Below are 27,914 nucleotides of genomic sequence, written 5' to 3'. Positions count from 1 at the left end.
GGTTAATTGCTGTAAAATCAAAATTGTATTTTGAAAAATAGTGGTCAGATGTAGATGCATGAAAATTTTTAGTGATTTTTGCTTTTAAAATTATAATATATATAAAGTTGCAGTAGGCCAAGGAGTCCATCCAGTTTAATGGCTTGGCAGATGATCAAAAAACATGTTAGATGCAGCAAGTTCTAAATGTGAATCCAGATTAGGTGTGGATCAGTGGTTTAAATTACACAGAAATAGAGGCAATGGCCAGTGTTTGGCCAGTACTGACCAATGATAATTTCTAACTAGCATCTTATGCATCTTTTAGGTATATCATCTTAATGGTGAATTGCATTCTTTTAATATGATCTCATGAAAGGTATACATATGCCAGTATATATTGGTAAAATGTTATTGTTGTGAAACATTAATTATATTAGGGAAAACTGTATTAACCCAACAGAGGGGCAGTCCAAAAGCTTCTTCTTCAGGGATATGGGGCATAGACTCTCCTCTTTTCTTAATAGGTGTCAGGTCCACATTTTAGGCATACAACTTTTGTCCAATACTTGGCATTTGAAATAAATTTGAGTTTGCTGTGCTGCCATACACTCCCAACATTAACTGACAGAAAAAAATAGTTTTAGTAATATCCACTAGGAGTAGGGAGGCTGGCATCTGCGTCCCCGATATATGAATGTTGGAGTCGCGGGGCCAGAGGAAGCAGATGGGACCGTGGGTCTGGTAGATGGGACCAGGCAGCAAATTTAAAATAATGAGTATTTTTAAATGTACTGCTTTTACATTTAAAAATACTCATTATTCAGAGTGCCAGAAAGGTTAATAGACTACCACAAGCCTCATGGCTTGTTTAACTGCAACAAGTCTTTAAACTGTATTAAGAAGGCAAGTGTGGATAGTGCATAGTAATAGTAATAATGTAAATGCATATAGGTGGCCAAAAATACATACCTGACTCACTGTTCCCTGAGAAAGGAAGCTTTGCCACAAAATCCCAGGCCCTGCGCTCAGTACATTGTTGCTGCCATTGTCACAGCCATTGTTCCAAACCTTGGATTAAAAAATGCTGGTAACATACAAATATAGGAAAGAAAATGCTGGAGGGGCCCTCATGTCTTATCAACACACACAACACCAGTGATATTGTGGTAAAATTAATCTTCCTGCAGGCAGAATTATAGGCAATTTCCAGTCTTCCACAAAGCCTGGAAAAGTAGTCAATTGCAATCACTGGAAGGTGAGCAGACAGTCTTCTTTAAAACACATCTCAGTACTGACCAAATGTCACACTATTACTAAACCACCTGAAAAAACGTATGCTAGAAATGACATTTGTCCTACTAATAATGAGAGGACTTCACCTTCCTGTTTTCTGTAGTATTTATCTGAAGTGATCTATGATGATGATGTCCATGCACCCTAACAGTCTACATCAGATAAAAAATACATTTTTGTTAATGCAAGATACTTTTGTGCAGGGGCATTGCATCATTGTGTTGGGTTGCATCTAGAATTAATGAAGTGTCAACAAATGTTTTGTGCCTTACTATGCACTACCACAATGCTGATATCTAATGGGTCCTAAAAGCTAAGCCTACGTACACACGTCCAGTGGTTCTCGTCTGATAATTGGCTCAGGGCCAATATCGGACGAGAATTTGGCGTATGTACAGTGCCCGTCGTCCGAAGGACCATCCTGGCAGATCTACGGACGATGAACAACGAACGATCCTAATGGAAGCGAAAGGGGAGAGAGCACAGCAGGGTGCCGCTCCTTCGTTCTCCCCCTCCCCTCTCCATAGAGCAGAATGGTGCTATATGTATATAAATGTAAATATATATGTTAATAAATATGTAAATGTTCATGCATTTTGCAGTCCTTAGTCGTTGGAAAGGATCGTGAAAGATCTTTTCCAACGACAATTATTGCACGTGTGTATGTAGCTTAAGAAATACTGAGGGCCAATTTAAATATTTGCATTGTAGTAACACATGCATTACAAAAATGCAGGATATGCATTTCCACACTAAGGCAATCTGTCTGTATTGGATCCCCTCTCAAAGCATGGTAAAATGTCACACTAAAAATGCCCTTATATTCTTTAATAACAATATATCTTACAAAGCCACGATTCTTTGTTGCAGCTTCTCCAACCTAATCATGGACAACCTAAGGATCTCATTACGATTCGCCCCTGAGGTGTGCAGCACTGCAGTGCATTTTGCTGTGGCATTCATTTTAAATAGAATTCCAACTCACAACAGCCACAGTAAACCACAAAGCACACTAAAGCACTACCTGGTATTGTGATGATCTGCATGGGAGAGAAATGCATTGTGATGCTTGCTGCAGGCTGGCTTTATGCGATATGCATTAAAAAAGGAACTAAAAAAATGGGAGCAGACAGGTTCTGATTTGCAGAAGAGACAGGGAAGGAGTAAGCTTCTTTTATTACAAGACATCACCTGGCCTGTTTTCAACAAATAACCTGCTTGCTCACAATGTTTATTTATTTTACATTTAGTTTCACAATAATTAAACACAAAAAAAAAAACACAATGTAGTTTTATTATCATTTGATGCACAACACAAATGTAGGGGAATGCACTAAGTGTTCATCGCCATTGTGCATTCACTCCATTAAAACTGACTACAGTACGGATTAAAATGAAAACTGCTGGTCTACATAAACATGGCCACCTAGAATACAAAATGGCAGCCATTTTCCTGTAGACCAGTAGTTTTAATTTGTCTTTGCTCTGCGGTTAGCTGTAACAAAGCAGAGACAGCTGAATTGCACCCAAAACAATAGGAATGTGGCTCCAGTTACCATTAAACGTTAATTGTAGTGAAGGGAGGGATGTTATCTTCCTGACAGTAAAAAAGTGTCCTCAGTTCAGGGACAGGCCATTTTGTTGTAGCCCAATTAGATATAAGTAAGCTTTCTTAGCATTCTCATTCAAGTCTTTAGGACGGTCCGTGTGCGTGCTGCCTACCGGACGGAATTAGATGTGACACACTCTGGTGACCTGGAAGTGCTTGCTTTGCCTCCATGCGGCTTTGTGGGTGAGTGCCGGGAGAAGAAGTACAGTGTCTTCCTGTCTGCTGTCTCCATAGGCCGGCAATATGCTGCTGGAAGCGCGGCCCGAGCACAGCACCGGTGTCATTAGGCCCCTGTGTGCAGGTGAGTGAGCCGGTTGACCTTGTTAGAGGAGGGCCGGGGGAGCAGTAGTGGAATGTTGTGTGGCTGCCCTGCAGATATGATTGCAGGAAGATCCACATCCTGGGTTATTCATAGAAATGTATAGACAGTCCTGTAATGTGGAGGTTTGCAGCATTCCACTTCCTGTGCATTGAGATCACATATTAGGTTCTGCCTGAGTTCTGATATCTCTGATATGCACCATGCTTCCTTTCATTCATATTATCCCATCATACCAGGACCTGGCTGGGTTACAAGCCCACACCGATACCAGTTTAATATTTGGCTGTGTATGTTGTGATCAGCAGATCTGGGTGATTTGCCTGGTATGCTATAAAAAATCTGTAAATATTTTGTGATGGAGACATGTAACACCTATGGAAGGCTGTGCACCCCTATATGGGGCTATCAGTAACCCTGCCACCGCTGTGTATGGCAATGCTAGGCACACTGGCATCAATACATCAAAGCTTGTTCTGCTATTGCAAAGTGTGAGTGGCCAGTGGCCAGGTGATCATCTGTGTACTTTTGGGTTGGTGACTCAAACCAGGGAACTTGGGGAGTCAGTGTGGCATGTGGGCAGCGAGTTATTTCATATAATGGTCATCTGCCGTTTTTCTCCTGTGTTCTTTCAAATGAGATTTCCAGGTGCACTGAAACCTTATTTCTAGTGCTGCTCTGGCCTCCTATCTGTTGCATATTGCAGTGATCTAGAAGAGCTGTGGACTTGCATGTAGTCTGCAGGCGTCATCTGCAAAAAGAAAAATAAGTTGGCACGTTTTGCTATCCTTCCATCATTTTAAAAAGCTAGTCGCTGGGCTGTCATGCTAAACCTTATAGAACACTGAGTCAGTGATCCAGAGTAAGTATGTATCAAGTGATGGCCAAACTCCTGACTTGAATACTTACAGGACAATACCCGTTTACAGGACAATAACCCTGTGATACTCACCTGTCCCCATTCCAGTGCAGGACTCTGTCATCTTTTTCTCCTCCTACTTGTGATCTTCAGACATCTTGATTGGCTGTGTTGGGATGATGTAACTCCTGCGCTGAAGAAGCTGGGATTGCTGGATATCCTGGCAACCCTCTGTGATTTTATCAACTCCGGGAGCAACCAGGCAGGTAGGAATGTTTGTTGCAGAAGGGATATCGCCTGTCCCTGCCTGCAATAAAGTCCTGTCTGATCACAAAAATTTACAGTGGAACTTTAGTTTCACTACGATAGTTGACATGCAGGCCATAAAAACTTTCAGGTGAGAGATTATATGAGAGGTATGCACAAGCCGTACCTGGCAGTATGTGGCAGTACGGTAAACAAAGCTTTCTGGATGGAGTAAAAATATTCCCTCCTTCGGCTTGCTGTGTTAGGTGACCGGTCCACCCCTTTCGTTTTTCCGAGATTATGCAGAAAAATTAAAAGCGCAAAAAAATGGGGGTTTCTTTTCGGCAATTCAAAATGTATAAAGCAGAAAACATCTAGGTATAAAGTGCAATAAATGTAATATACAGCCACAGATTACACTGTTTGGGTCTATCCCATAAATATCATGGGGTATCCTACCCTTAGGCTAGACAGAATGATTCCTAAATATATCAAACACGGCTAAAATCCTGACGCGTTTCGCCGATTGGCTTCTTCAGGGGATGAGTGAAGGCTGTTAAGTAGAATGTTTCACCATGGTGATGCATACATAGGGAGATGATGCTGACTTTAGTAAGTATCTTTCAATGAAATATCTTGGTAACCGAGTAGTGCTGTGATGAATTTCGGTCATGCAAACCATGCAGCCAAGTGGACAAGGATAAACAAAGCTTTCCTCAGAATGAGATGACAGAATATTGAGATGAAAGGAATATTAATCCCTTCATCTGAATCCATCTATATTGAAAAATGGACAGATATTGCATACAATTCACAATTTGTTTTTGGCTGGCAAAATCCATCTCATGTGAATGAATATGCTTTGTATCTCTGGTGATAGGCAAACTATTTTTTTTTAACTTCCTAAGTAGCTTTTATGTAGGAGTTACTTTTACAACCCAAATAAAACTGTTTCATCCAGTATGGAATATTATCCTATACGAAGCAAATTCTTTGATATAACACTGTTTTTTAATATTATTATTATTGCAGCCTCACTCCTCTGTCAAGTTGAACCTGTTGGCCGATGGTTTGAAGCCTTCATCAAACGTAGAAATAGAAATGTGTCCGCTTCATTCCAGGAGCTGGAGGATGAAAAGGAATCCTCTGAAGAGTCAGAGGATGAAGAATTTCAGCTGGAGGAATTTGCACTACTAAAATCACTTGATCCCAAGGACTGGAAGGTTTGTACCTTTTACATGATAATGCTTTGTTAGAAATACGAGAGGGTGCTGAAAAGTTCCTGGCTTTGCCCCCTTCCAGATGAAATAAAAAAATGACTGTGGGGGCATATGACAGCCTAATATCTTAATATGTAACTGTGCAAATATCAGGTATTTGCGATTTTTCAAACTGTTTTTTCTTTTAGTGAGAAGCTGTGATGGCAGAGGCACAAGCAAGTCACGTCGTTGGAGTTATGGGCTGTCATGAAGTTTTTGTTTCTCCAGGGAAAGGAAGGACACCACCCCCAGTGTTTGTGACATCTCAGTGTGAATGTCCTTTGCTGACTTTCCCTGGAGAAAAAAAAACTTAATGAAGGCCCCTAACTCCAACGACGTTAAACTTGGTTGTCCCTCTGCCATCACAGCTTCTCACTAAAAGAAAAAACAGTTTTAAAAATCGCAAAGACCTGATATTTGCACGGTTACATACTAAGATATTAGGCTGTAATATGCCCCCACACTCATTTTTCTATTTCATCTTGAAGGGGGAACTTCTCAGCACCCCCTCGTAGAACAAAAACTAAAATCTTACATTGATATAAACAATACTCATTAATAAAGTCATGTTTGATAATGAAGGTAGTGGGCATTGATGTTGTCCTGTACACCTGAGTGTAGTATAATACTAAAGCTTTGCATGTTTGTTTATATCTGAACAGAACCAGGATCATTATGCTGTGCTTGGATTAACAAATCTGAGATACAAGGCCACGCAGAAACAGATCAAAGCGGCACGTAAGTACCTTAAAATATATTTTACATTCATAGCAATCTTTTCCTAACAGTAATATCTACAAACAGCTATTTTATTAACAAGTCAGTTCTCTTCTTGCACCTTGTTGTGATTTGTGAGGCCTAAAAGATGGGACTTCTGTGGCATGTATTGCTGGTGCAGATAACAAGTTTGTTTTGTTTAGAAATTGAAATGGTTTTGTGTGAACACACTTCTGTTTTGGTGTCTTCATGACTTCAATGATCTTACAAACTTTACAAAATAAAACCCTCTGGGCCTGCATATTAAGTCTCTCCAAGGCTGGAGAGAATACACTTTCATCAGTGAAGCTGGGTGAGCCATCAAACCTGGATCGGATCTGGTCCAGGATTGAAAACATTTGGTAACAAATAGCAAATGACTTAAGAAATCTAAGGAAGTGTATCCTCTCCAGCTTTGGAGAGCTTTAATAAATCTGGCCCTCTGTGTAACTATTTCACTTCCGCTTCACCCCTGCATTCTAGCCAATATTTAGCCAATACATTTGGTTTTCCTTAGTGTGGTAATGGTAGATGTATTCCATAATCCCTTTGTAGATCAACTGAGATTTATTGGATAATAAACATCTTTAATTAAAACAGTCATACAAATGTGACCTGAGTTCATAAATATTGAAAATGACTTTTCTATACCAGATAAAGCAATGGTTCTGAAGCACCATCCAGACAAGAGAAAAGCTGCTGGAGAACAGATAGTTGAGGGCGACAATGACTATTTCACTTGTATAACTAAAGGTAAGAAATGTGCTGTAATGAAAATGCAACACTTTCCTATTGTTGCATCTAAAAAATGTATAATTATCTGTGACAAACCCGACATCACACACTAGCAAGCACATGTGCAGCTTTGTGTATTTAAGAAAACAAAAAGGTTGCAAACAGGCAGATAAGTATGTTTGTTTGTAGAAGGGACATTGCCGGTCCCTTTTCCAAAATGAATCCTGCCTGCTCTCAGTTTTTGTTTGTGGAAATATAGTTTCTTCCAAGAAAGAGCAAGAGAGTGATCCACACAGATGAAAGGTGTAAATGAAGCAAAATAAAACGTTGTTTGGTGTCTAACAAGCAGCTAAATTGTGACATTACCCAATTTCACAAGTCAGCGGATGTTTTTGCCCATTGATCTTTGTGAGACCTCAACCGATTAGGTACCCTGAAATAAGAACGGAAGAGTAGAAGTATTGTTAGGAATATTTAAAAAAAATGTTTTGAGGGTCCTGAGTCTAGCGTTGTTATATATATTCTTTGGTAAATTAATGACCAAGAACTTCCATATGAATATCTGGTAGCATATTGGGATTAAGTAAAAGCAGAAGATAGAAAAAAACACTGTCAATAATCAGCAGTAATCACTGATGTTTGGTGACAAAAAACAGTCAAGCTATTTTCTAAATACTTATACATAGCTACAGAGAGTAGAAATAACGGACATCCAATGTATGTATGGGCAAAACTGTTTAGACATTCATACAGAAGTCATTGCAATCTATAGTTACAGAAATGTTTTTGATCTGTTTTAGCATATGAAATTTTATCTGACCCTGTGAAGAGAAGAGCATTTAATAGCATTGACCCTACCTTTGAAAATTCAGTACCTTCAAAGGGTGAGGGGAAAGACAACTTCTTTGATGTATTTACTCCTGTGTTTGAGAGAAATAGCAGGTAAGATATGTTTATATATTATACGTTTTTTAGTACTCTTTTCATTTTTCATTCATAACATTTGTTATGTTACAAAAATCAACTGCAACATTATGTATTAAACAGTATTTTGTTTATACCGGTTTTAATAATTTGAAGTAGGATATATGTTTTTAATTGTATCTTTTTAAATATTGTAGATACAAATACCTTAGTGTTTATTTAAAAGGTTTACATGTTAAGCCATCTTTCTATTCTAGGTGGTCAAATAAGAAAAATGTTCCCAAACTAGGTGACATAAACACATCAATTGAAGACGTGGATTCATTTTATTCCTTCTGGTAGGTTAAATTTTATTTTTAATATATTTGTGGTTTATATTTATTTGGACCTAAAATTAATTTTTGTTGATACTTGTTTTGTCCCGAAGGTACAACTTTGATTCATGGAGAGAATTTTCCTATTTGGATGAAGAAGAAAAAGAAAAAGCGGAATGGTAAATTTTATTTATTTATTTTGGAAGACACTTTTTATGCAATAACAAATAATTTGAGTGAACTAAATGGTACTCTGTAACAATCGTTCTGAAATACAAGGTCTTACAACATCTTACCTTTAGGCCAGTTAAAAACCTCTGTAACAATAACTAATATTTTAAAATATATTTTTAGGGTTGTGAGTGTACATTACAAGGCATTGTACTTCTAGGAAGTTTTGCTTGTTGTAATGTGATATATATACTGTGGTGAATAAAATGCTGGCTCAAAGGCCCACCAATATGCCATGTACACTGGGCCTACTGAAAGGCTAAGTCAAGGACTGATGCACACAGGGCCTACTGGAATGCTTAGTTGGGAATCCACTCATATGACAGGTGCACTATTACTACTGGAAAGCTTAGCTGAAGAATCTACTGATGTTCCATGCATTTTATGACTACTAGAATGTTTGACACAAAAACCCATTGATCTGTTATACACACAGATCAAACTGGTATACTTGGCTCAAAGAAATTCTCATACCATATGCATTATATTGAAATGCTTAGGACCCATTAATGTGACATATACACTGTGCCTACTGGTATGCTTGGATAACCAAAACACTGAACACTTTTTCTAAATAACACTTTCATTGTTTATTTTGTGTGTGAAGCATTTTCAAATAAAACTTTATTGATAGAGATTAAGCAATAACTTTTCCATTAATTAACGTTTCAGCCGTGATGAAAGGAGGTGGATTGAAAAACAGAACCGGGCAGCCCGAGCACAGAGGAAGAAAGAAGAAATGAATAGAATAAGAACATTAGTCGGTAGGTATCGGCCTGCGTTTCAATACACTTACATTTTTGCAACGTAACATTGTAGTTGTGTAGTTCTAGGCTAAGGTTTTTTTCATGTTTTTCTTGTATTGTAATGCAGTAGATGTGCCGTGGATTAGATTTAAAACTTTGGTTTTTAATGTCTATAGATAATGCATACAGTAGTGACCCTAGAATAAAAAAGTTCAAAGAGGAAGAAAAAGCAAGGAAAGAAGCTGAGAAGAAAGCAAAAGCAGATGCCAGAAGAAGAGAACAGGAAGAAAAAGAAAGGGTTAGTATGGTTTTATATAAATATGAAAAGCATTTTTATGCCATGATTATACACGTTTAGTTTTCTCATGCATTGACAAGTCAGTTTCTCAGTCGCTATCAGCAAGTTGAAACGGGAGATATGGCATCCGCAAAGAATACCAAAGAACCTAAAGTCTGTTATGGATTTTGCTGTAAAAGACCAAACATTTTAGACATGCATAGGCTGCAATTACTGGGAAACTGCAGTTACAGGGAAACAAAGTAATGAAAAAATGTTGCAAAATTAGAAAAATACTGAGAAGTTGGCAATAGTTTACCATTCATATTGAATACTTTTTTTCTGTGTAAAATGGAAACCACAAATTGTGACACAGCCCAACCCCCCATCCCCCCCAACCCCCATAATGTTTCCTATGGAACACTGCGGACCCCTGGGCATTTCTTTTATTCGTGATTTAATACACATATACCAACCATTGTAAATCTAAAAACTTAACATGTGTATCTCCTTCAGCAAAAACAAGCTGAGCTGGACGCTGTTCGATTAGCAAAAGAGAAGGAAGAGGAGGAAGCTCGTCAGCAGGCTCTTGTAGCCAAAAAGGAAAAAGAAATACAGAAAAAAGCCATCAAAAAGGAACGGCAGAGGCTTCGCACTTCATGCAAGGTATGTTTGTTTTAATTGAAGCAGATCTCATGAACAGTTGTTTGTAATTACAAATACAGTAAGCAAACAAAGATTAATCAAGCTGCAGAACAACTTCTTCATATTATTAGATCAGGCAAAACATTCTGTACCATGGAGTATTCTTGAGTAGGCTTGAATTATTTGCATTACATCACAATATTACAGAATGTATGACCACATAAACCAACCCAGAACCGCTTTCTTTGCTGCTTCATATAAACGGCATAGATGAGTTTAGGTGAAGCTCTCCTTGTACTGTAACTGTAATGTTTAGAAAAGGCTGCTGAAAAATATTACCTGCTAGGACAATAAGTAGATTCTTTTAGTGTTCTAAGTGGTACATACTATTTTTATTTTACCTCCTAGAATTGGAATTATTTTTCTGATAATGAAGCAGACAGTGTGAAAATGATGGAAGAAATTGAAAAACTGTGTGATCGTCTTGAACTAGCAAGGTAACTAATTTCATCTTGTTCTGCTCTTACTAATAATTTCCCCTATTTATTGACCATTCTCTAAATTATGAATTAAAGCAATGACAGGTCACAGTCATTTTATTAGTTGTTGCTGTGGGGCAAATATGAGCAAATTTTCTAAGGGGTGGGGACCATGATATCTGTCACTGAAAAGATATATGTCCCAGTCATTTCGAGTTATGTTCCTTATTCATGTTCATGCTTTGCTTTCAGTTTTCAGTCTTTGAATGAAACCCTTTCCGTAAGTTCCAAGGAAGAAGGCAAAACTGCTGTGGAGAAACAAGTAAGTGTTCTTCTACTATGCATGTGTGATTACGTCACACCATATGGTCAGAAGCATGTCCAATCTTATGCATTTTCCATTTGTTGTAGTCCATAAAAGATCTTTAATCATATATTAATCATCATGCATGGGTTTTCATAACTTCATCACGGAAGTATAATTGTTTCTTGTTCTATCCAACAACTATCCCCCACCAACTTTTCATTTTTGCTGCATCCACATTTTAATTTCTGTGTACTAGATGCATGTTAGAAAACCTTTTTTATTTAAATATATTATTGTTCAAAGCATGTTGGCTGTTTTTTTGGACATTTGGTTTCAGTGATTGTGGGAGATTAACACCTAATAAAGGAGTAAATAAAGCAAGCTGAATGTAGTTGACTTTTGAACAACCTTTAAAAATGATAGTGTGTATATGCTGACATATCTAAATGGATGAGAACTGTGAGCATGTCTGTGCTCCTTAGATTGCAGAGGTAAATGCACAGATTAAAAAAGAAAAAGAGCAGGAAGAGGCTCGGATGAGGCAGTCCACAAAGAGTGCAGATCAGTCTGGTTCAGGAGGCGGCGGAAGCAGCAAGTCCTGGTCAGAGGATGACTTGCAGCTACTTATTAAAGCTGTGAACCTATTTCCTGCTGGAACAAATGCAAGGTGAGAACCAGAAGTTCCCAATGAATATATTACCATTGTATTTATATAAACCTGGATCTGTCTGATTTATTCTACTATTTGATTATACTCATGTCTTCACTTATGTTTAGTTTGAAAACTTGGTATTGGCACTATTCCCACCCAGATATCTTGGTATTGTCAGATGCCACATCCCAAGGAAGACATAGTAGTGTATCCATGAGGCAGTACAGTGGTGATTTTGTTAGTACACCACTGTCTAGTTAAAATATATTAACGTGCAGCACATAAATCATTTAAATAACCTCTAAATTTGTCTACATTATTACACACAATAAAATATCAACGTACACTATGCAAACACCGAAAATATGGCTTATGTGATTAAACCATTAAAATAAAGAGCAATACTTGCCTAACCTTCAGTTCTGACCGCAATCCTACTTGCCACCACCATTATCGCTCCAGTTTCCTTCTGAATTTGGGATCTTTTAGGTCAGATCAATACTTTGAATCAATGATCGCTGGTACAACTGCAGACATAAGTTTGAACTGATTTGCATACTTGGTCCACATCAGTTAGTCAGTATCAATTTGTAGGCAACTAGTTGTTTAAAAGGTGATTTAAGAAACTGACACTGACATTATTCAAGTCATCAGTGAAGTGAGCTCATTAAATAGATGGTATACACACATAAACACATATCCAGGTTTTGTATTTTTTATGTAAAATCTCTGTCCTTAAATATCTTGGCCCCTAATATGCATAATATATAAACAAAAAAGGCACATTTAACACAATACTAACAATAATAGTTTTTCTGCAGGCTAGGTACCTGCTATCTGTATACAATGTAGTGTGCATGGCATTCATATATCCTTTATTTACAATTTTGATAGTAAAATGTTTGTGTTTACATGTCATTCTGGTGCAATGGAACATATAAGGGCGTGCTTTTGGGATGACAGAGTAATAATGAAAGCATATATATTTTTTTATTCATTAAATGGCCTACTTTAAAGTAGACCTGTCTCTGTTTACATGCCCACACATTACCATCTCTTCTTGCATTAAAACTGACTACCAGCTTTGGATACCAGAAGGGTTTAGGTGTTTAAAATCAAAAGCAGTAACATGCATTTAGACCATCCCCCAACTCTTGCATTGATGAATGCTTCTTTCCTACTAATTGATTTCCCTATTACTTTTCTATAATTTAGGCATTTTGCACAACTTTTCATCATTTTGCTGCTACTGTGGTATAAAATCAATGCCCTGGTGTTTTCTGTTTTACTGTTTATTTTACCCACTGCACACCATTCAAGGTTAATTTGGAGTATAGTACCATACCCAGAAAAAAAACTAAATCTTGTAGCCAAAACAATGCTTTTCTGGACACAGATGTTTGTATTCTGACATACCATTTTGTTTTACTTAAATCAACAGGTGGGAAGTTATAGCAAATTATATGAATTTGCACTCTGTTTCTGGAACGAAAAAGACAGCGAAAGATGTAATTAATAAGGCCAAATCCCTACAGAAACTAGGTAAATGAATTTTCCAATGGTATTAGAAGAATATGTGGAGACTTACTAGTCATATACTAAAACCTACCTAAACAGGTCCTAAATTTAACTACTGTGTGATGCACAAGCTTTATAAAGTAAACACAAATAATTCTTTACCTCCCCTTACTGAACCAACTGCTCCTACACTTGTTTCCCACATTCCCCCTTCCTGCTAGCGCAGCTGAAAATAGGAGGAGGAGACTGCAGGCACTGTAATAGAGGCAAAAGTAGACAGGTTTGTTAATCAAGATACGATTCTAATACCCCTGTAACAAATTTGTTATTCCACTGTGCAAGTGGTGATGTGTGACACTGCTCTGAATTTCAGGAGCAGTACAGCATGATTGTCACACCTGTAGGTGACATTTATTGGCAAAATCAACAGACATTTGTAAGACTTTGCAGGGGGCAGACAATACTGTAAGTGCAGGTATGTCTATATTTTTATATGGAAGTAAATAATTTTATTATTCAGTATGTTTGAGTAATGTCATAGACCAAATGCACATAAAAAGCTAGGTAACTAGAAATTTAAAAAGAGGAAATCCTTGTATTTCGTAATACATATTTAATTAGCCGTTTTCAACTACACAGGATTCCAAAAATTATCATCATATTGTTTTTGTTCTACAGATCCTCACCAAAAGGATGACATCAACAAAAAGGCATTTGATAAATTCAAGAAAGAACATAAAGTTGTACCTCCAACTATGGATAATGCTGTTCCTTCAGAACGCTTTGAAGGTAATTCTCTAATACTGGAAAGAATCTGCTATAGCGAACACACTGCCTGTGGCCATTACTGCTTTGCAGAATCACAGCTACTTGTACAGCAATAGGGTTTGTGTTCATTTATGTGAAGTCTACATCAGCTTACTAGAAATTCCACTAAAAACTGTGTAAATTACCAAATCCTGGATCAATCACCACCTCAAACATTCTAGTTTCATTTGGTGAAGAACAGATGGATACCGTGTTTAAAAGTTGTATTTTAACATTTCTTTGGCAATATTATATGGCTTCTGCTACAGTATATATTAGGGCAAAATCTAATATTACATTAGTACCTCTCTGCTATACATTCACATTTCCTCATGTTTTTTCTCTTGTTGTATGCTGAAAAAACCTAGCATTCTTGTAGGTCTTACACAGATCAATCATATTTCCTCTTATCTACATGTCATAAGGGCTAACTAATGTGCAGAACTAGGAGAGTTAAGTAGGTTCCTTAAGAGATAGTGTGCACAGAACAGTTCTGTATTTATGACAGAATTAGCAGGTATTTTTTTGCACTTATGGAACAGATATGAAAAAAAATTAACTGGCAGGAAGAGGCATTTCAAGGAGTTCTGCATTATTGTGTGATGCAAACACTATGTAACCAGGCACAGCCAACCCATGTCCATACAGTTAGGTGTTGGATGATGATTATCATTACTTTTATTTTGTACTGTGGCTGCCAGCTCTAGTTATTATGAACTGCCTTTGGCATTGGTAACAAATATTCTGCAGATTCCTACATGCATTGTTGGTTCTCTTCAAAAGAGCTTCAAACCCTGGGGCATCAATTTATCTAAATTCTGCTATGCTGCCATTCATCACCCCTTGTGAGTTGGGAGCCTTAAAAGTCGCTGCTTTGAATAACAGCCTTCCTGTTTTATTTAGGACTATTTAGTGTGTGGTGGACTATTGTAGAACACAGTAAAGCCAGCTGAAAGTTTAGTCAATCACAGAACATTTGTGGAGACACTAAAGTTTATAACTAAAAGGAGAAAATATTTATTCTGCATAAAAGGTAACCGTGATATATTCTGCTTCTTACAAGGACCCAGTGCAGACTCGTCCCCTTGGACTACTGAAGAACAAAAACTTTTAGAACAAGCACTTAAGACCTATCCTGTGAATACTCCAGAACGATGGGAAAGGATTGCAGATGCTGTCCCTGGCAGGTCCAAGAAGGACTGCATGAAAAGATATAAGGTTGGTGTGTGTTGCTAATTACCAATTGTTTTTTTTTTTGGGCTAAATATGGAGAGATATACATACACTTTGTGTGTATCTACTAATGTTGGATATATTTTTTTGTTACTATATTTTAATATTAAGCTTATATATGTCTGTTTTGCTTTCTTCACAGGAACTTGTAGAAATGGTGAAAGCCAAAAAAGCTGCTCAAGAACAAGTACTGAATGCTACAAAGTCCAAAAAATGAGGACGACCATCTGTTTGTGTGTCATGTTTTATAATAAAATGAAGCAAATACTGCCAAGTATTTGGTTGGATAAATTATATTAAACATTTTGTTTCTTTTACTGTACAGATATGGTTTGACAGAGTTTCTTGCATCGTGTAAAAGTATTAACACAGTCCTACATGACTGAAAACATGTAACAACTAACTTTACTTTTAGGTTTGAGTCCTACAAGGCTCATATTACAAACCTAGATAAGGCTAAATGACAAAATATGTATTCAGCAAATCACATTCGATTTCAAAATATAAATATCTCTGAAAGTGGAGATGTCATCACTGTCTTAGCCAATACATGCCACTGCGTATTCGATCATAATCTGGGAGCTGACCGATGGGACCTGGTGGAAAAAATGGCATCAATGTTAAGCAAGAATGGGTCTATAGTTTAGTACAAACAACTACACCATGCCTTACTAAAATATTTATTGTGAAGCTGTCAGGTACCCTAGAGCAGTGGTCGCCAACCAGTAGTCTGCCCTGGCGGGGGGGCGCAGACCAAGTGTTCTGTACAGATTGTAGCCTCAGGGAAGTGGGCGGGTTGTGTCTCTGGACACATCCTGCCCATTCTCCCATCACAGGCTCAGACCTGCAATGGGAGAGTGGGTGGGTTCTGGCGTCACAATGTCACTCAAAGGGGAAGGAGTCCAGTGCCAAGGCGGTCCAGAGTTTGTGCATTTAGTGGTCCGTAGGTCCGAAAAGATTGGCGGCCACTGCCCCAAGGTGTACAAGTTTGGGTATTTTTATAGGTGGAGAGTGGGCTTTTTTTTTAATGAAAAGCTGAATTAGACTGTTTGCTAAAAAATATATCAAAGGTAGTACTGTGAAGGATTTTGCATCAATGTATCAACAGTATTCAAAAAGTGAGCAGTGAAACCCCTAGGGTTCAGGTTCATAGTAATTTGATTTTGCCTCTTTATGGAGAGACACATGGAGCCCTCAAACTTTGGGTTATCCTTTCACCCATATGAGGAGGACTAGACACTGGCAAACAAAACTGTAGGTGGACCCAGGATACTACTTCTACTATGACCATGTCTCTGCTTTTTTTTCTCCTAGTGTACAAGAAAGAACATCTTATTTTGATGTGTTAACGACAGACCTATTTATTGCTAGCACCTTTCCTCCCCTCCCTATATTGCTACTGGAGCTTTGTCTCTTCAATTGCAGCATTCTGGCATGTTTGACTTTGTGTTCGGACCTCTGCTGGAGTTGAAAAACTCAAGATGGAATCTACCAAATCTGTACTCATGTAATTTCACTCGGTAGATTTTCTGGCTTCTTAAGACCCCAAAATGCTTTCTTTTCATATCCCAATTTTCCAAGAACATCAGCATTTCCTACACTTTGCTGTGGAGGAAATAGACTGTTCTACTGGCTTTAGGTTTAACAAAAAACTGGGCAGGGTTGTTTTCAGGCACAGAGGTCCTTCAGCAGAAGCAGGAGACATTTTGGTGGCTTTGGGTGATCTATTTAATTTCTTCCCATGTCAAAATCTTACACTGCACTACAAATATCAGCTTGGTTAAGGCTGGCAACATCACCAGCAGATTCTCCTTCAATTAGACAGTTGTTGGCGCAGAAAGCTACAAAAAATGGTAACCACCCCAAATATTTTCACTTACTCATCCAATTGTAAGCAGTTTGTAATATAGTTATAACTAATAAGGGTTAAGGGATAACAGTAAAATATTGATATAATATGAACTTTTTATAGACTTACCAACAGCAGCAATTGCTGGACTCTTATCATAAATATACTTGGTGCATACTTCTCTTATAGTCTGTGCATCAATAAGCTGAGTGGAAGAAAAATATATATTTTTTTAGCTAAATATTACAAGAGAAACATTTGAAACTCTTTTTAAAGCACTGTCAGGTTGCTGGCTTGACACATGACAGGAGACTTACATCTATTCTTGCTTCTAGTTCAGGTAGAGGTAGTCTTCGATTATAACACAACATCTGCCTGCCTATATCCTCACAGATCGGGGTAGAACCTTTAAACAATATAATAAATCAGATCAGAAACAAATATTTGAAAAGAGTCTTATTTTTTTTAACAGCTACCAAAACCATACAAAAACTTAAATGCAAAAGTATTATTAACTGCAGAGAAATCTAGATTTCAAAATTCAGAAACTGAAATATTTTTTCCTAGATTACATGACTTTCTATTCTGATATTGCTACAACTTTATACATTCACAAAAAAGGGTTAGTTACTAAATCTATGTTTCTTCCTAAGCTTCCTAAACTTTATGATGGACAGCTCTAAGAGTTGTAAAACGTAAGGAAAAATACATTACCATCAAGCTGAAGCAACATGTTAGTTTTCAACAGATTCTTGGCTCGTGCAACTTCACTTTCTGTAACATTTGTGCACAGTCTAATCCTAAGAAAAGAAAACATATTTCATTGACATGGTTTAAAAGTTCATATGCATATCTGTATCGATCTTATCCAACAACTGAGTTAACTGAACTTATCAGATAATCCTTTGTGAATATGTGTAAAATGTCACATGTTACATGCAGAATAAGTCACAGCTTGAGATGGAAAATTCCAAGCAAGTTCCCATCAGTTAATAGTCATCAACCCTGACCCTTGACAAATTATTGGTATGCCTTTTGCAAATTACAGCTACTTTCATCCCTCAAGATTCTTTTACTCATACTTAGAAAGTGAACACTGCACACTTACCATTCTCTTTGCACGAAATGCATCATGTCTTCTACTGTGTTTGGTTCGCAAACCATGTACAGGCCCCAGAGCCCAGTGTCTGTGTAACAGGTATTGAAGGACTGGAAGCTGTGACACAAGTTTCCATGACAGGTGATCTGTGCAAGTTTACTTGATAAATTCTGTCAAATTAAAGGAAAACAATGCTTAAGATAGTTAACCATGGAATAAAAACACTGATGGAATTGGTGGAATTTTTACCTAATTTTACCATGCAAACCTAACACATTACACATTCCCCCATAAACAGTCATAAACAGGGTCTGAAGGTAAAATGTATGACATGAAAAATATAGGTACACCGTAAATGGTATTTTTCTGGTGTCATCTTCTGATGAGATACATTTTTTGTAAGCTATTAATTCTCTAAGCATTCTGAAAAAATGTCAAATGTCCTTTGTTAACAATTGGAACATACTAACAATTGGAACAAACATTAACTTTGGCTATCTGATATTATGGTTAGTCCTTGTTTAGCAGCATGACACATTTACACTTATAGGAATACTGTGGATTCATACTTTAACCAGCAACACAACATACAGACATTGCTTTACAGTCCATAGGTTTCCTTATATGCACACTTATCATGCATAAGCTCGAAGTATTAAAGTTGTAAGTGTACTCATGCAGTAATAAAGCAACTAAAAACAATTAAAAATGATTCCATACCACACCACCTCCGAAGGACCGATCCCAGTTGCCTATTAATGTATTGGCCACCATAAGTGGAATAGTGTCCGAGTGAGACCAACCAACGGCTTCAACAGAAATAGCAATGTGGGCTAATGGCATTTTATCATCACGAACACGAATCTAAACGGTCAAATAAAGTCTTGTTAACCAATATGAACTGAATACATCATAGGGAAATGCAAAAATAAGATTAGTTGATTTTTATTTTTGACTAACCCTCCTTCGGTCACTGCTTTAATTATTTTACCCTTGCAACTTATTTACAACAGGTATCTGAAACCATCACAACAGCTGATCATTTAGCAAATGGTTGTAAAAACAACTTACTTTAGAAAGCTGTGCACAAGAGTTTAAAAGCTACACATCTATCTTCACATAGTTTACAATTCATTCTGATTGAGCAGTCACATAGATGATGCTTTGTTAAATGAACTGAGCATTACACTGATTAAACTTTTTGCCACCATTGTTTACTGAGAGCAGGGGATAATCACAAGGTTTGGTAGCCTCATGGCACCAGTATATCAGCACAGCTTGATTAAATAAATGTTTATGTGCCCCAATGTACAAGGATACCCTGGTGCACACCAACAATGCTTCCTGGGTGAGGAACCTTGCTTATGTCTTCCATATATAAATGTGTGGGAGAAGGCAAGAATCCGGCCAGGAAGGCTGACTGATATTTGCATATCATAGCTTCTCCATAATTCAGGAGAACCAAACACCCAACAGCTAAACCAACATATAGGCAGAATAAAAAGATGCCCCTTATGTGTCAGGAGCGTCTATTTATTTAGAAGTTTAAATATTTACTGTAGGGAGGAACGTTTTCTATGGTATTTAGCATTAGTTGCAAATTTCTCTGTACCCCAGGCAACGAAATGAATCATTAAACTATGAAACATATTTATAAAATACATGAAATACATCCTGCAATAGTTACTAAACTATCTAAAACTATATTATGGCTATGGTATAGTATGCATAAACATATAAAAACAAAGTGAACTGAAACATTCCTATCCAATAAATTGATTTCATTAAGATTTAAAAAAAATCCTTACCTCACTGCCTGTGAAGCTGCATGGAAGCAGAGATTCCCCTTCATATATGGATGGCAATTTACCAAAATGATACTCTGCCAAGTCACGCAACTGATCATGTGACACACCTTCAATGAACAAAGTTTATAATCATTCAATAACAGTGGTCCATTGTAACAAAAACATAAAAGACACATTACCTGACCAAGAACAAAAAAGAGTATCAGGATTGGAGAAGTGAGTATTAGTGACAAGAGGTTCCCCTACTGTGAACCATGTCCTGGACTGGGAGCATCTACTTTTCTGCACTGTGCAGTTTTTAAGAGTGTAGAAAACAGATTTAACAATTAACAATTAACAACAATTAACCTCACTTCTGCCGAGTTATTATAGCTGTCAATTCACCAAGTAGTATAAAAAAATGTGAAGGGCCTGCAGCTGTTTACACTGAGGATTTAGCATAAGGACATAGCATTGTTTTATTGTCTAGAAGGTTAGAAATGAGTAGAAAACTAAATATAAACAATTTCCAGCTCTCTATTAAAAGACTTTGGACAAACAATTTGTAAGCAAGTTATTAACACTTACCACCAGCCGCAGCCAGGACTATTCTAGGTCCTTTATAATGTGTTGTGATGTACTCCACCAAATCATTACGGTTTATGGATCTGGAACAAATATGTATGGCAAGATTACCGATAGAAAACATAAAGCTTATAAATCAATATGGGGGCACCAGATCTTTTGGTGCCCAGTACAAGAGAAAGAAGTTTGCCAGAGACTGACTTATCAGTAAACCTACTTAATGTTTTCTGTAGGCCCCAGGATGGTTCTTCCTAGTGCTGTGTTGTGGTAGGCAGTAGCATGAAGGTAATCAAAGACCACTTCTTGTAGATTAGTCTCTACTTCCTGCATCTCCCTCAGAATGACACCTCTTTCCCGTTCAATCTCAGCTTCTCCCAGGGTGCTGTTTTGAATGATGTCTGCTAGAATCTCTACAGCTGGAAAAAGAATACAGATTACCTGAACTTTAATAGTTATTATACATAAGTGCTTATATTGCTCAAAAGTTTTCATCCCAATATGCCCATGTACTAAACATAAAAAACAAACGCAATTAATGTGAAAAAAATAAATGTAGAAACAATGCTCTGTAAATGTGGTCAGGTTATATATGCTTTTAATATCTAACTGTTCTAAATAAGCAGGAAACTAGTTTAAAATAACCCTTTGCTGAATTCTGTAGCAGCGGACCCGTGGAATAATTTATCGTTAAGTTCCTTTAGCCATTTTTTAGCCAAGATAATATGAACAGAGAAGCATCCGAGCAAACTGAGCTGCCAAGGATTTCAGTGCTGTGAGCATGGAGGGGGAATTTCTCCACAGTGCCTGCAGCTACAAGGTCACTAGGTCAGTAGGTTTTGTATTTTTCCTTACCATGCAGGGCAAAACAACAAGTAAACTTTAATGCCAAGAAAACACAAACGACAACCAACCCAATCAATAAAATACTAGCAACCAAGGTGCACAGGCCATTTCACAGAATACTTAATGTCCCAGTGCAGATTATTATTATTACACAGTATTTATATATCGCTAGCATATTACGGAGCACTGTAAAAGTCCATCGTCATGCCACTAGCTGTCCCTAAAAGGAGCTCATAATCTAATGCTCTACCATACTCATACAGTTAGGTCCATAAATATTTAGACAGAGACAACTTTTTTCCAATATTGGTTCTATACATTACCACATCTAATTTTAAATGAAACAATTTAGATTCAGTTGAACTGCAGACTTTCAGCTTTAATTCAGTGGGTTGAACTAAAAGAATGCATAAAAATGTGAGGAACTAAAGCCTTTTTTTTACACAATCACTTCATTTCGGGGGCTCAGAAGTAATTGGACAATTGTCTCAAAGACTACTTCATGGACTGGTGTGGGAAATTCTTTCGTTATGTCATTATGAATTAGGCAGATAAAAGGCCTGAAGTTAATTTGAGGGGGGTGCATGTATGTGGAAGGTTTTGCTGTGAACAGACAACATGTGGTCAAAGGAGCTCTCAATGCAGGTGAAACAAGCCATCCTTAAGCTGCAAAAACAGAAAAAACTCATCCGAGAAATTTCTACAATATTAGGAGTGGCAAAATCTACAGTTTGGTACATCACGAGAAAGAAACAAAGCACTGGTGAACTCAGCAACGCCAAAAGACCTGGACAGTCCACGGAAGAAAACAGTGGTGGATGATCACAGAATAATTTCCATGGCGAAGAGAAACCCCATCACAACAACCAACCAAGTGAACAACACTCTCCTGGAAGTAGGCGTATCGATATCCAAGTCTACCACAATGAGAAGACTGCATGAAAGTAAATACAGAGGGTGCACTGCAAGGTGCAAGCCACTCATAACCCTCAAGAATAGAAAGGCTAGATTGGACTTTGCTAAAAAGCATCTAAAAAAAGTCAGCATGGTTCTGGAAAAACATTCTTTGGACAGATGAAACCAAGATCAACCTTTACCAGAATGATGGCAAGAAAAAAGTACGGAGAAGGTGTGGAACCGCTCATGATCCAAAGCATACCACATCATCTGTTAAACATGGCGGAGGCAGTGTGATGGCTTAGGCCTGCATGGCTGCCAGTGGACACTAGTGTTTATCCATGATGCTACACAGGACAGAAGCAGCCGAATGAATTCTGAGGTGTTCAGAGACATACTGTCTGCTCAAATCCAGCTAAATACAGTCACATTGATTGGGAGGCGTTTCATAATACAGATGGACAATGACCCAAAACATACAGCCAAAGCAACCCAGGAGTTTATTAAAGCAAAGAAGTGGAACATTCTTGAATGGCCAAGTCGGCTACTTGTTGAAGACTAAACTTTGGACAAAAAGGCCCACAAACAAACAGCAACTGAAAGCCGCTGCAGTAAAGGCCTGGCAGAGCATTAAAAAGGAGGAAACCCAGCATCTGGTGATGTCCATAAGTTCAAGACTACAGACTGTCAATGCCAGCAAAGGGTTTTCCACCAAGTATTAGAAATAAACATTTTATTTTCAGCTTTTTAATTTGTCCAAATACTTTTGAGCCCCTGAATGAAGTGATTGTGTTAAAAAAGGCTTTAGTTCCTCTCATTTTTAAGCAATCTTTTTGTTTAACCCACTGAATTAAAACTGAAAGTCTGCAGTTCAACTGCATCTGAGTTGTTTCATTTAAAATTAATTGTAGTAATGTACAGAACCAAAATTAGAAAAAAGTTGTCTCTGTCCAAATATTTATGGACCTAATTGTATGTCTTTATTACAGTCTAAGGTCAATTTTTTTTGGGGGGGGGAACCAATGAACCTAACTGCATGTTTTTAGATACTAGCAAATCTTCATTTACATGATCTTCATGACATGATACATGTCTACATCTTCAAATGCCATTTTGCTGTACAGGACTTCTTTGGAGGTAATAAGCTGCCTCTACAGATACCTGCTCCAGTGCATGTATTACTGTATTTATGTTGCTAGAGGGTCCTCAGCCCTGATTAGGCTCTGACTAGTATTAACTTGAAGAAGCCATAGGGCTTTTCTCCTAACTAATTATATATAAATATATATGTATTTATTTAAAACACTTAAAGATAATACATTTACACAAAACCAGCTTTGTCACATACCTCTAGGCAGATCTTTGGAAAAAGCCTTTGCGTAATATACTGTCTGTTCCCGTGATGTATAAGCATTCAAGTGAGCGCCCATGTTTTCTATCTCAAGCTCCAGGTCCAGCTGGGAGCGCTTTTTTGTTCCCTAAGATAATAAAGAATTAGGAAGCCATTAAATTACACATCAGTAAATAACTTTTTTAATTAAAATTACATTACAACATACTGTAAGACTTAAGGCATCATCGACTCTGTAGGTAATCATATCTTAATAACTTTCTAATAAATTGAATTTACTTTTTAAGTAAGGTCCTGTTATTGTTCCTTTTTCCCATATTTTGGGTAGCAAATACAGCTTTTTAAAGAACCCTCATCAACATGAACCCTAAGTATATTTTTGTTTTATTCTCTTAGCATCTTTTATGATAACATTACAATGATTTCTAATGATACTGTTATAGTTTGCACTCATCACCTCCCCTTTCATTCTGGTAACAATTCTAAAGGTTTGTCTATAGATAAACTTTAAGTACGCTAAAAGGGTCACCATACCAACATATTAATTAACATAATACATATTTAGCGTGTTTTTTTTTTTTACCTTAAATGCCATATGCTCCAAAAAATGTGCAGTTCCATTATTCTTCTCATTTTCATATCTGCTGCCAGCATCAATCCACAGACCAACCTATTTTAAAATGATCAAAATGTAAAGGACCCTACTAAGCGAAATGATATTACATACATCCAAGAACTGTTAAAAGCAGTAAAAAGTGTAAAAGCATTGCAAAATCAATGACACTCAAGTACAGTCCTGTTTCCACAACCAACACCCACATTTATTAGTGCAATATTTTCTAGCTTGATAATCTGCTGTCCTAAGTCTTGATCTATTTACATGTATGTATGTGCTATGGAAACATGTATGTTGTCTAATAAACTCTGGCAGTTCTGAAGTTATTATTATGACGAGGTTATTATTATGATTAGGTTAAACCAAACCTGATGGTCACATACACTACTAGCACATGCAGATGCCTGCATGTTGGGACATTTCACAACCTAAGCACTCCTGGCACCCAGAATACATTGTATTCTGAAGCCCTAACTTCAAAGCTTTTTATTCTTCTTGGACAATGAGGGTGTCTGTCACAGTAAGGTCCAGGTTTCCAGCCACCCCAGGAAGTAGGGCTCTTCCGGACAACCTGGTAATTTCCAGCACCAGAGGTGTTTACAATGATTTGCGGCCAGATATGGAGGCACGTGGAAGTTCTGACTGTGCTGAATAGGGCAAATAAAACATACATCATATTAGCTTTACGTTTCCAGTTAAGACATAATCATTTTGTGTTCTGTATAACCTATAAAGATTTTGTATTACATAAAACTTATAACAGATCACAGCTATTGTGATGAAAGGCTACATATACAAGCACAGTGTGTCCAGATAAAATCTGTGATATTGTTATCATCTTTTAAAGACCAAAAATATACAATATGTTCAAACAGTGACTGGATCCAAAATGGAATGAAAACACAATCTACATCAAATGCATTGGAAACTTTAGCTTAATTCTTATACCATATGTAAGATGAGCTCAGCTACATGTTTTAGTGATAGAAGACCCCCCCCCCCCCCCCCCCTAGCTTCTTCTTCTTCTTCTATCCCCTTCCCAGTCAATTAAAAAAAGAGAAAGCAGCTTTTGCAGTGACGCTTCTTTAATTGCAGTCCTTTTGGAGCTAGCTTTGTATATGAATGCTACATATGCATTCCAAAATGACACCAGGCTAGAAAAGAACAGATAAAAATAATACAATGTTCTTACAGTGCAAGTCGACAGACCGGAATCCTCAGAGGCAACTCGAAGTCCATTTTTCAGTGTGGTTACTTTAGTCTCCGGAACATTTAAAATGGCTTGTGTTGCTGCTTGTGTGGACCAACATCTAGACAAAGGCTATATGTACAGAGATTATTGAAAATGTTAGTAATTAAAGTTTTATAAAAAAAAAAAAAAAACGTGCAGCAAAACAATATTCTCCATTATCTCAAACCACCAATATAAATGTTTCACATTTTTTTTATGCGTTCCAGGTCACTAGTTAGAAGCCTGGATGAAGATGACAAAACCCAGAGTGATTCTTGTCTGATAATTTCCTCAGGGCTAGTATCAGACTGGAATCTGACGTGTGTACAGTGGCCATCCAATGACGTTCATGAATCCGTCCTGGGGGATCCACAAGCGACGAATGATCTTAATACAAATGAAGGGGAGAGAGCACACCGGGGTGCAGCTCTGTTGCTCTCCCCCTCTCCATAGAGCAGAACCGTGCTGTATGTACAGAGCTCATCCTGTCTTTTGTCGTTGGAAAGAATCGTGAAAGAATATTGACTGTGTGTACGCAGCCTAAGTCAATAGAAGAAATGGCACTTCAAATCTGATCTCCAGGCAAACAACCACAGACATGAAAAACGAAACAAAACCGGACTTAATTTACTCACCTAAAACCGTGATCACATGATGCTGTGGTCCAGCCTTCTGTTTACGTCCTGATTGGATGCTACATGGGGTGTCCATGCCAATGCCCGACTGACATGGACACCTCCTTTCAGCACAGGCGACAGGAAGGGACTGGGGATTGCAGGGGCCATACTGAACAGAGCACAACACAACACAATGCAACCAATAGGCCTAGGGAAGTATTATTATCATCAGTATTATTCTTTTTAGAAAACATGATTTGTATAGCACCAACACAATATGCAGTGCTGTACATTATGCAGATGATAGACAGATACAGACAGTGACACAGGGGAGGACACTGCCCCCAAGAGCTTACAATCTAAGAGAAGATCTTTCCTCACAAAGTAATGAGAATTTCTGTTTGGCCCATATATGAGCTTTAACCCTGACACTGCAATCATTAAATATTACAGAACAGCAAGCAATGACATTGTGATCCTGGAGATATTTGTGACATTATTCTGTCTCCTTCACTTACATGAGAAATAGGTTTATTATTACATAACTCCCTGGGATGTCAGCAGGTTACCTCTCCCTCTACCCTATGTAGCTTTGTTCCTACTTGACGTACCTGAGCTCCCTTGGCCACTCTTCCTATCACTCTCCTTCCCACAGAGCCTGCCAACCTCAGCATGGACGCCGCCATCTTTGCAGAGTACTGTGCCCGTGACGTCACGTCCGTCACAACTTGCCTTGTCATTAGCAGTCAGCGAACATTCTGGGACAATAGTGGCCGATATACCGAAAACAAACATGAAAATATCAGGGCGATAAAGGATATAGGAGAGGGCCACGTAATAGGAATACAGGCTGACAGCATTTTCATTTTATAAGCATTGTGGTACCCGCTTTTATGTCCGATTTTATTCCTTTAATTTTCACCATAAATACCCCCGGCATATAATTGTAATTGTAAAACAGAACCCTCAGACATCCAATAAACCCGAATATTTATGTGTCCAAGGTACACCTCTGAGTATAGAAGCTACATTGGTCTACTCAAAAATGGCGCCGGTACAAAAGACAACGTGATACAAGAAGGCAAATGAAAGTTTCATGAAAATAATGCTACATTTAATATATAAAATGCAAATGTGTAAATAAAGATTGATAATAATATGCTGTGTTAACCTTTGTTGATGTTGCATCACAAGAACTAGAGCCAATTACTCATGTAATTTCTGGATCTAGCAGACCTGAAATATACTAAATATATTGAAAAATCCTTGGCAAGTGAAAACAATTTTTATTTTTTTGTTGAGCTGTGTTATGAATACTGCAGCCAGACTCATCCATCCTTCCTACCACCCCTCTTCTGCTGTCTCTCTCTGTAGTTCCCTTTATTGGCTTCTATTTCACGTGGGAATCAAATTTAAGCTCCTGTGCTTTGCCTTCAAATCCCTCCACAGTTCTTGTCCCACACTTACATTTCTGACCTGGTAGAAAAATACTCCCCCAGCCACTCCCGCTCCTCCATTGACCTACTACAGACTTCCTGACTCATAACCTCATCACACGCACAGCTTGCTCCTACTTTCTGCTCATTTAAAAGAGCACTCAAAACTAATTTTTTCAAACTTGCCTACCCGTCTTCTTCTGTCTTTTGAAACCATCACTGCTTCCCACCACTATATATCTCCCGTCCAGTTGTGTGATACTTCCCCTATTTCCTAGATTGTAGGCTTTTTGGGGCAGGGTCCTCTTCTCCTCTTGTGTCACTGTCTATTCATCTATCATTTGTAACCCCTATTTAATGAACGGCTCTGCGTTATATGTTGGCGCTATATGAATCCTGTTTATTAGTAATA

General features: G+C 37.7%; 2 protein-coding genes across 2 annotated transcripts; one reads left to right on the top strand and one right to left on the bottom strand.

Annotated features, from left to right (window-relative positions):
- The first annotated feature begins 3,015 nt into the window (after positions 1–3,015).
- Positions 3,016–15,513, top strand: DNAJC2 (DnaJ heat shock protein family (Hsp40) member C2). Its single transcript, XM_072401713.1, has 17 exons — positions 3,016–3,185; positions 5,341–5,531; positions 6,230–6,305; positions 6,978–7,076; positions 7,859–8,000; positions 8,240–8,320; positions 8,410–8,475; positions 9,200–9,291; positions 9,450–9,571; positions 10,067–10,216; positions 10,604–10,692; positions 10,927–10,996; positions 11,464–11,648; positions 13,075–13,175; positions 13,830–13,940; positions 15,022–15,176; positions 15,334–15,513. The coding sequence occupies exons 1-17, from the start codon at positions 3,128–3,130 to the stop codon at positions 15,406–15,408; spliced, it is 1,863 nt and encodes a 620-aa protein (XP_072257814.1). The 5' UTR covers positions 3,016–3,127; the 3' UTR covers positions 15,409–15,513.
- Positions 15,469–26,788, bottom strand: PMPCB (peptidase, mitochondrial processing subunit beta). The gene is made up of 13 exons (XM_072401714.1): positions 26,678–26,788; positions 25,411–25,539; positions 24,186–24,272; positions 23,600–23,729; positions 20,729–20,927; positions 20,515–20,594; positions 19,948–20,054; positions 18,860–19,003; positions 18,149–18,309; positions 17,755–17,840; positions 17,358–17,446; positions 17,170–17,245; positions 15,469–15,787 (listed from the first exon to the last, which is right to left on the bottom strand). Exons 1-13 carry the CDS (start codon positions 26,750–26,752, stop codon positions 15,723–15,725), a joined length of 1,428 nt encoding a protein of 475 aa, XP_072257815.1. The 5' UTR covers positions 26,753–26,788; the 3' UTR covers positions 15,469–15,722.
- Between the last annotated feature and the right edge of the window lie 1,126 nt (positions 26,789–27,914).

Source organism: Pyxicephalus adspersus, chromosome 2, assembly GCF_032062135.1.
Source record: "Pyxicephalus adspersus chromosome 2, UCB_Pads_2.0, whole genome shotgun sequence".
Taxonomy (NCBI): Eukaryota; Metazoa; Chordata; class Amphibia; order Anura; family Pyxicephalidae; genus Pyxicephalus; species Pyxicephalus adspersus.
The sequence above is the reverse complement of the archived record's forward strand: the minus strand, read 5'-3'. Positions and strand labels throughout refer to the sequence as shown.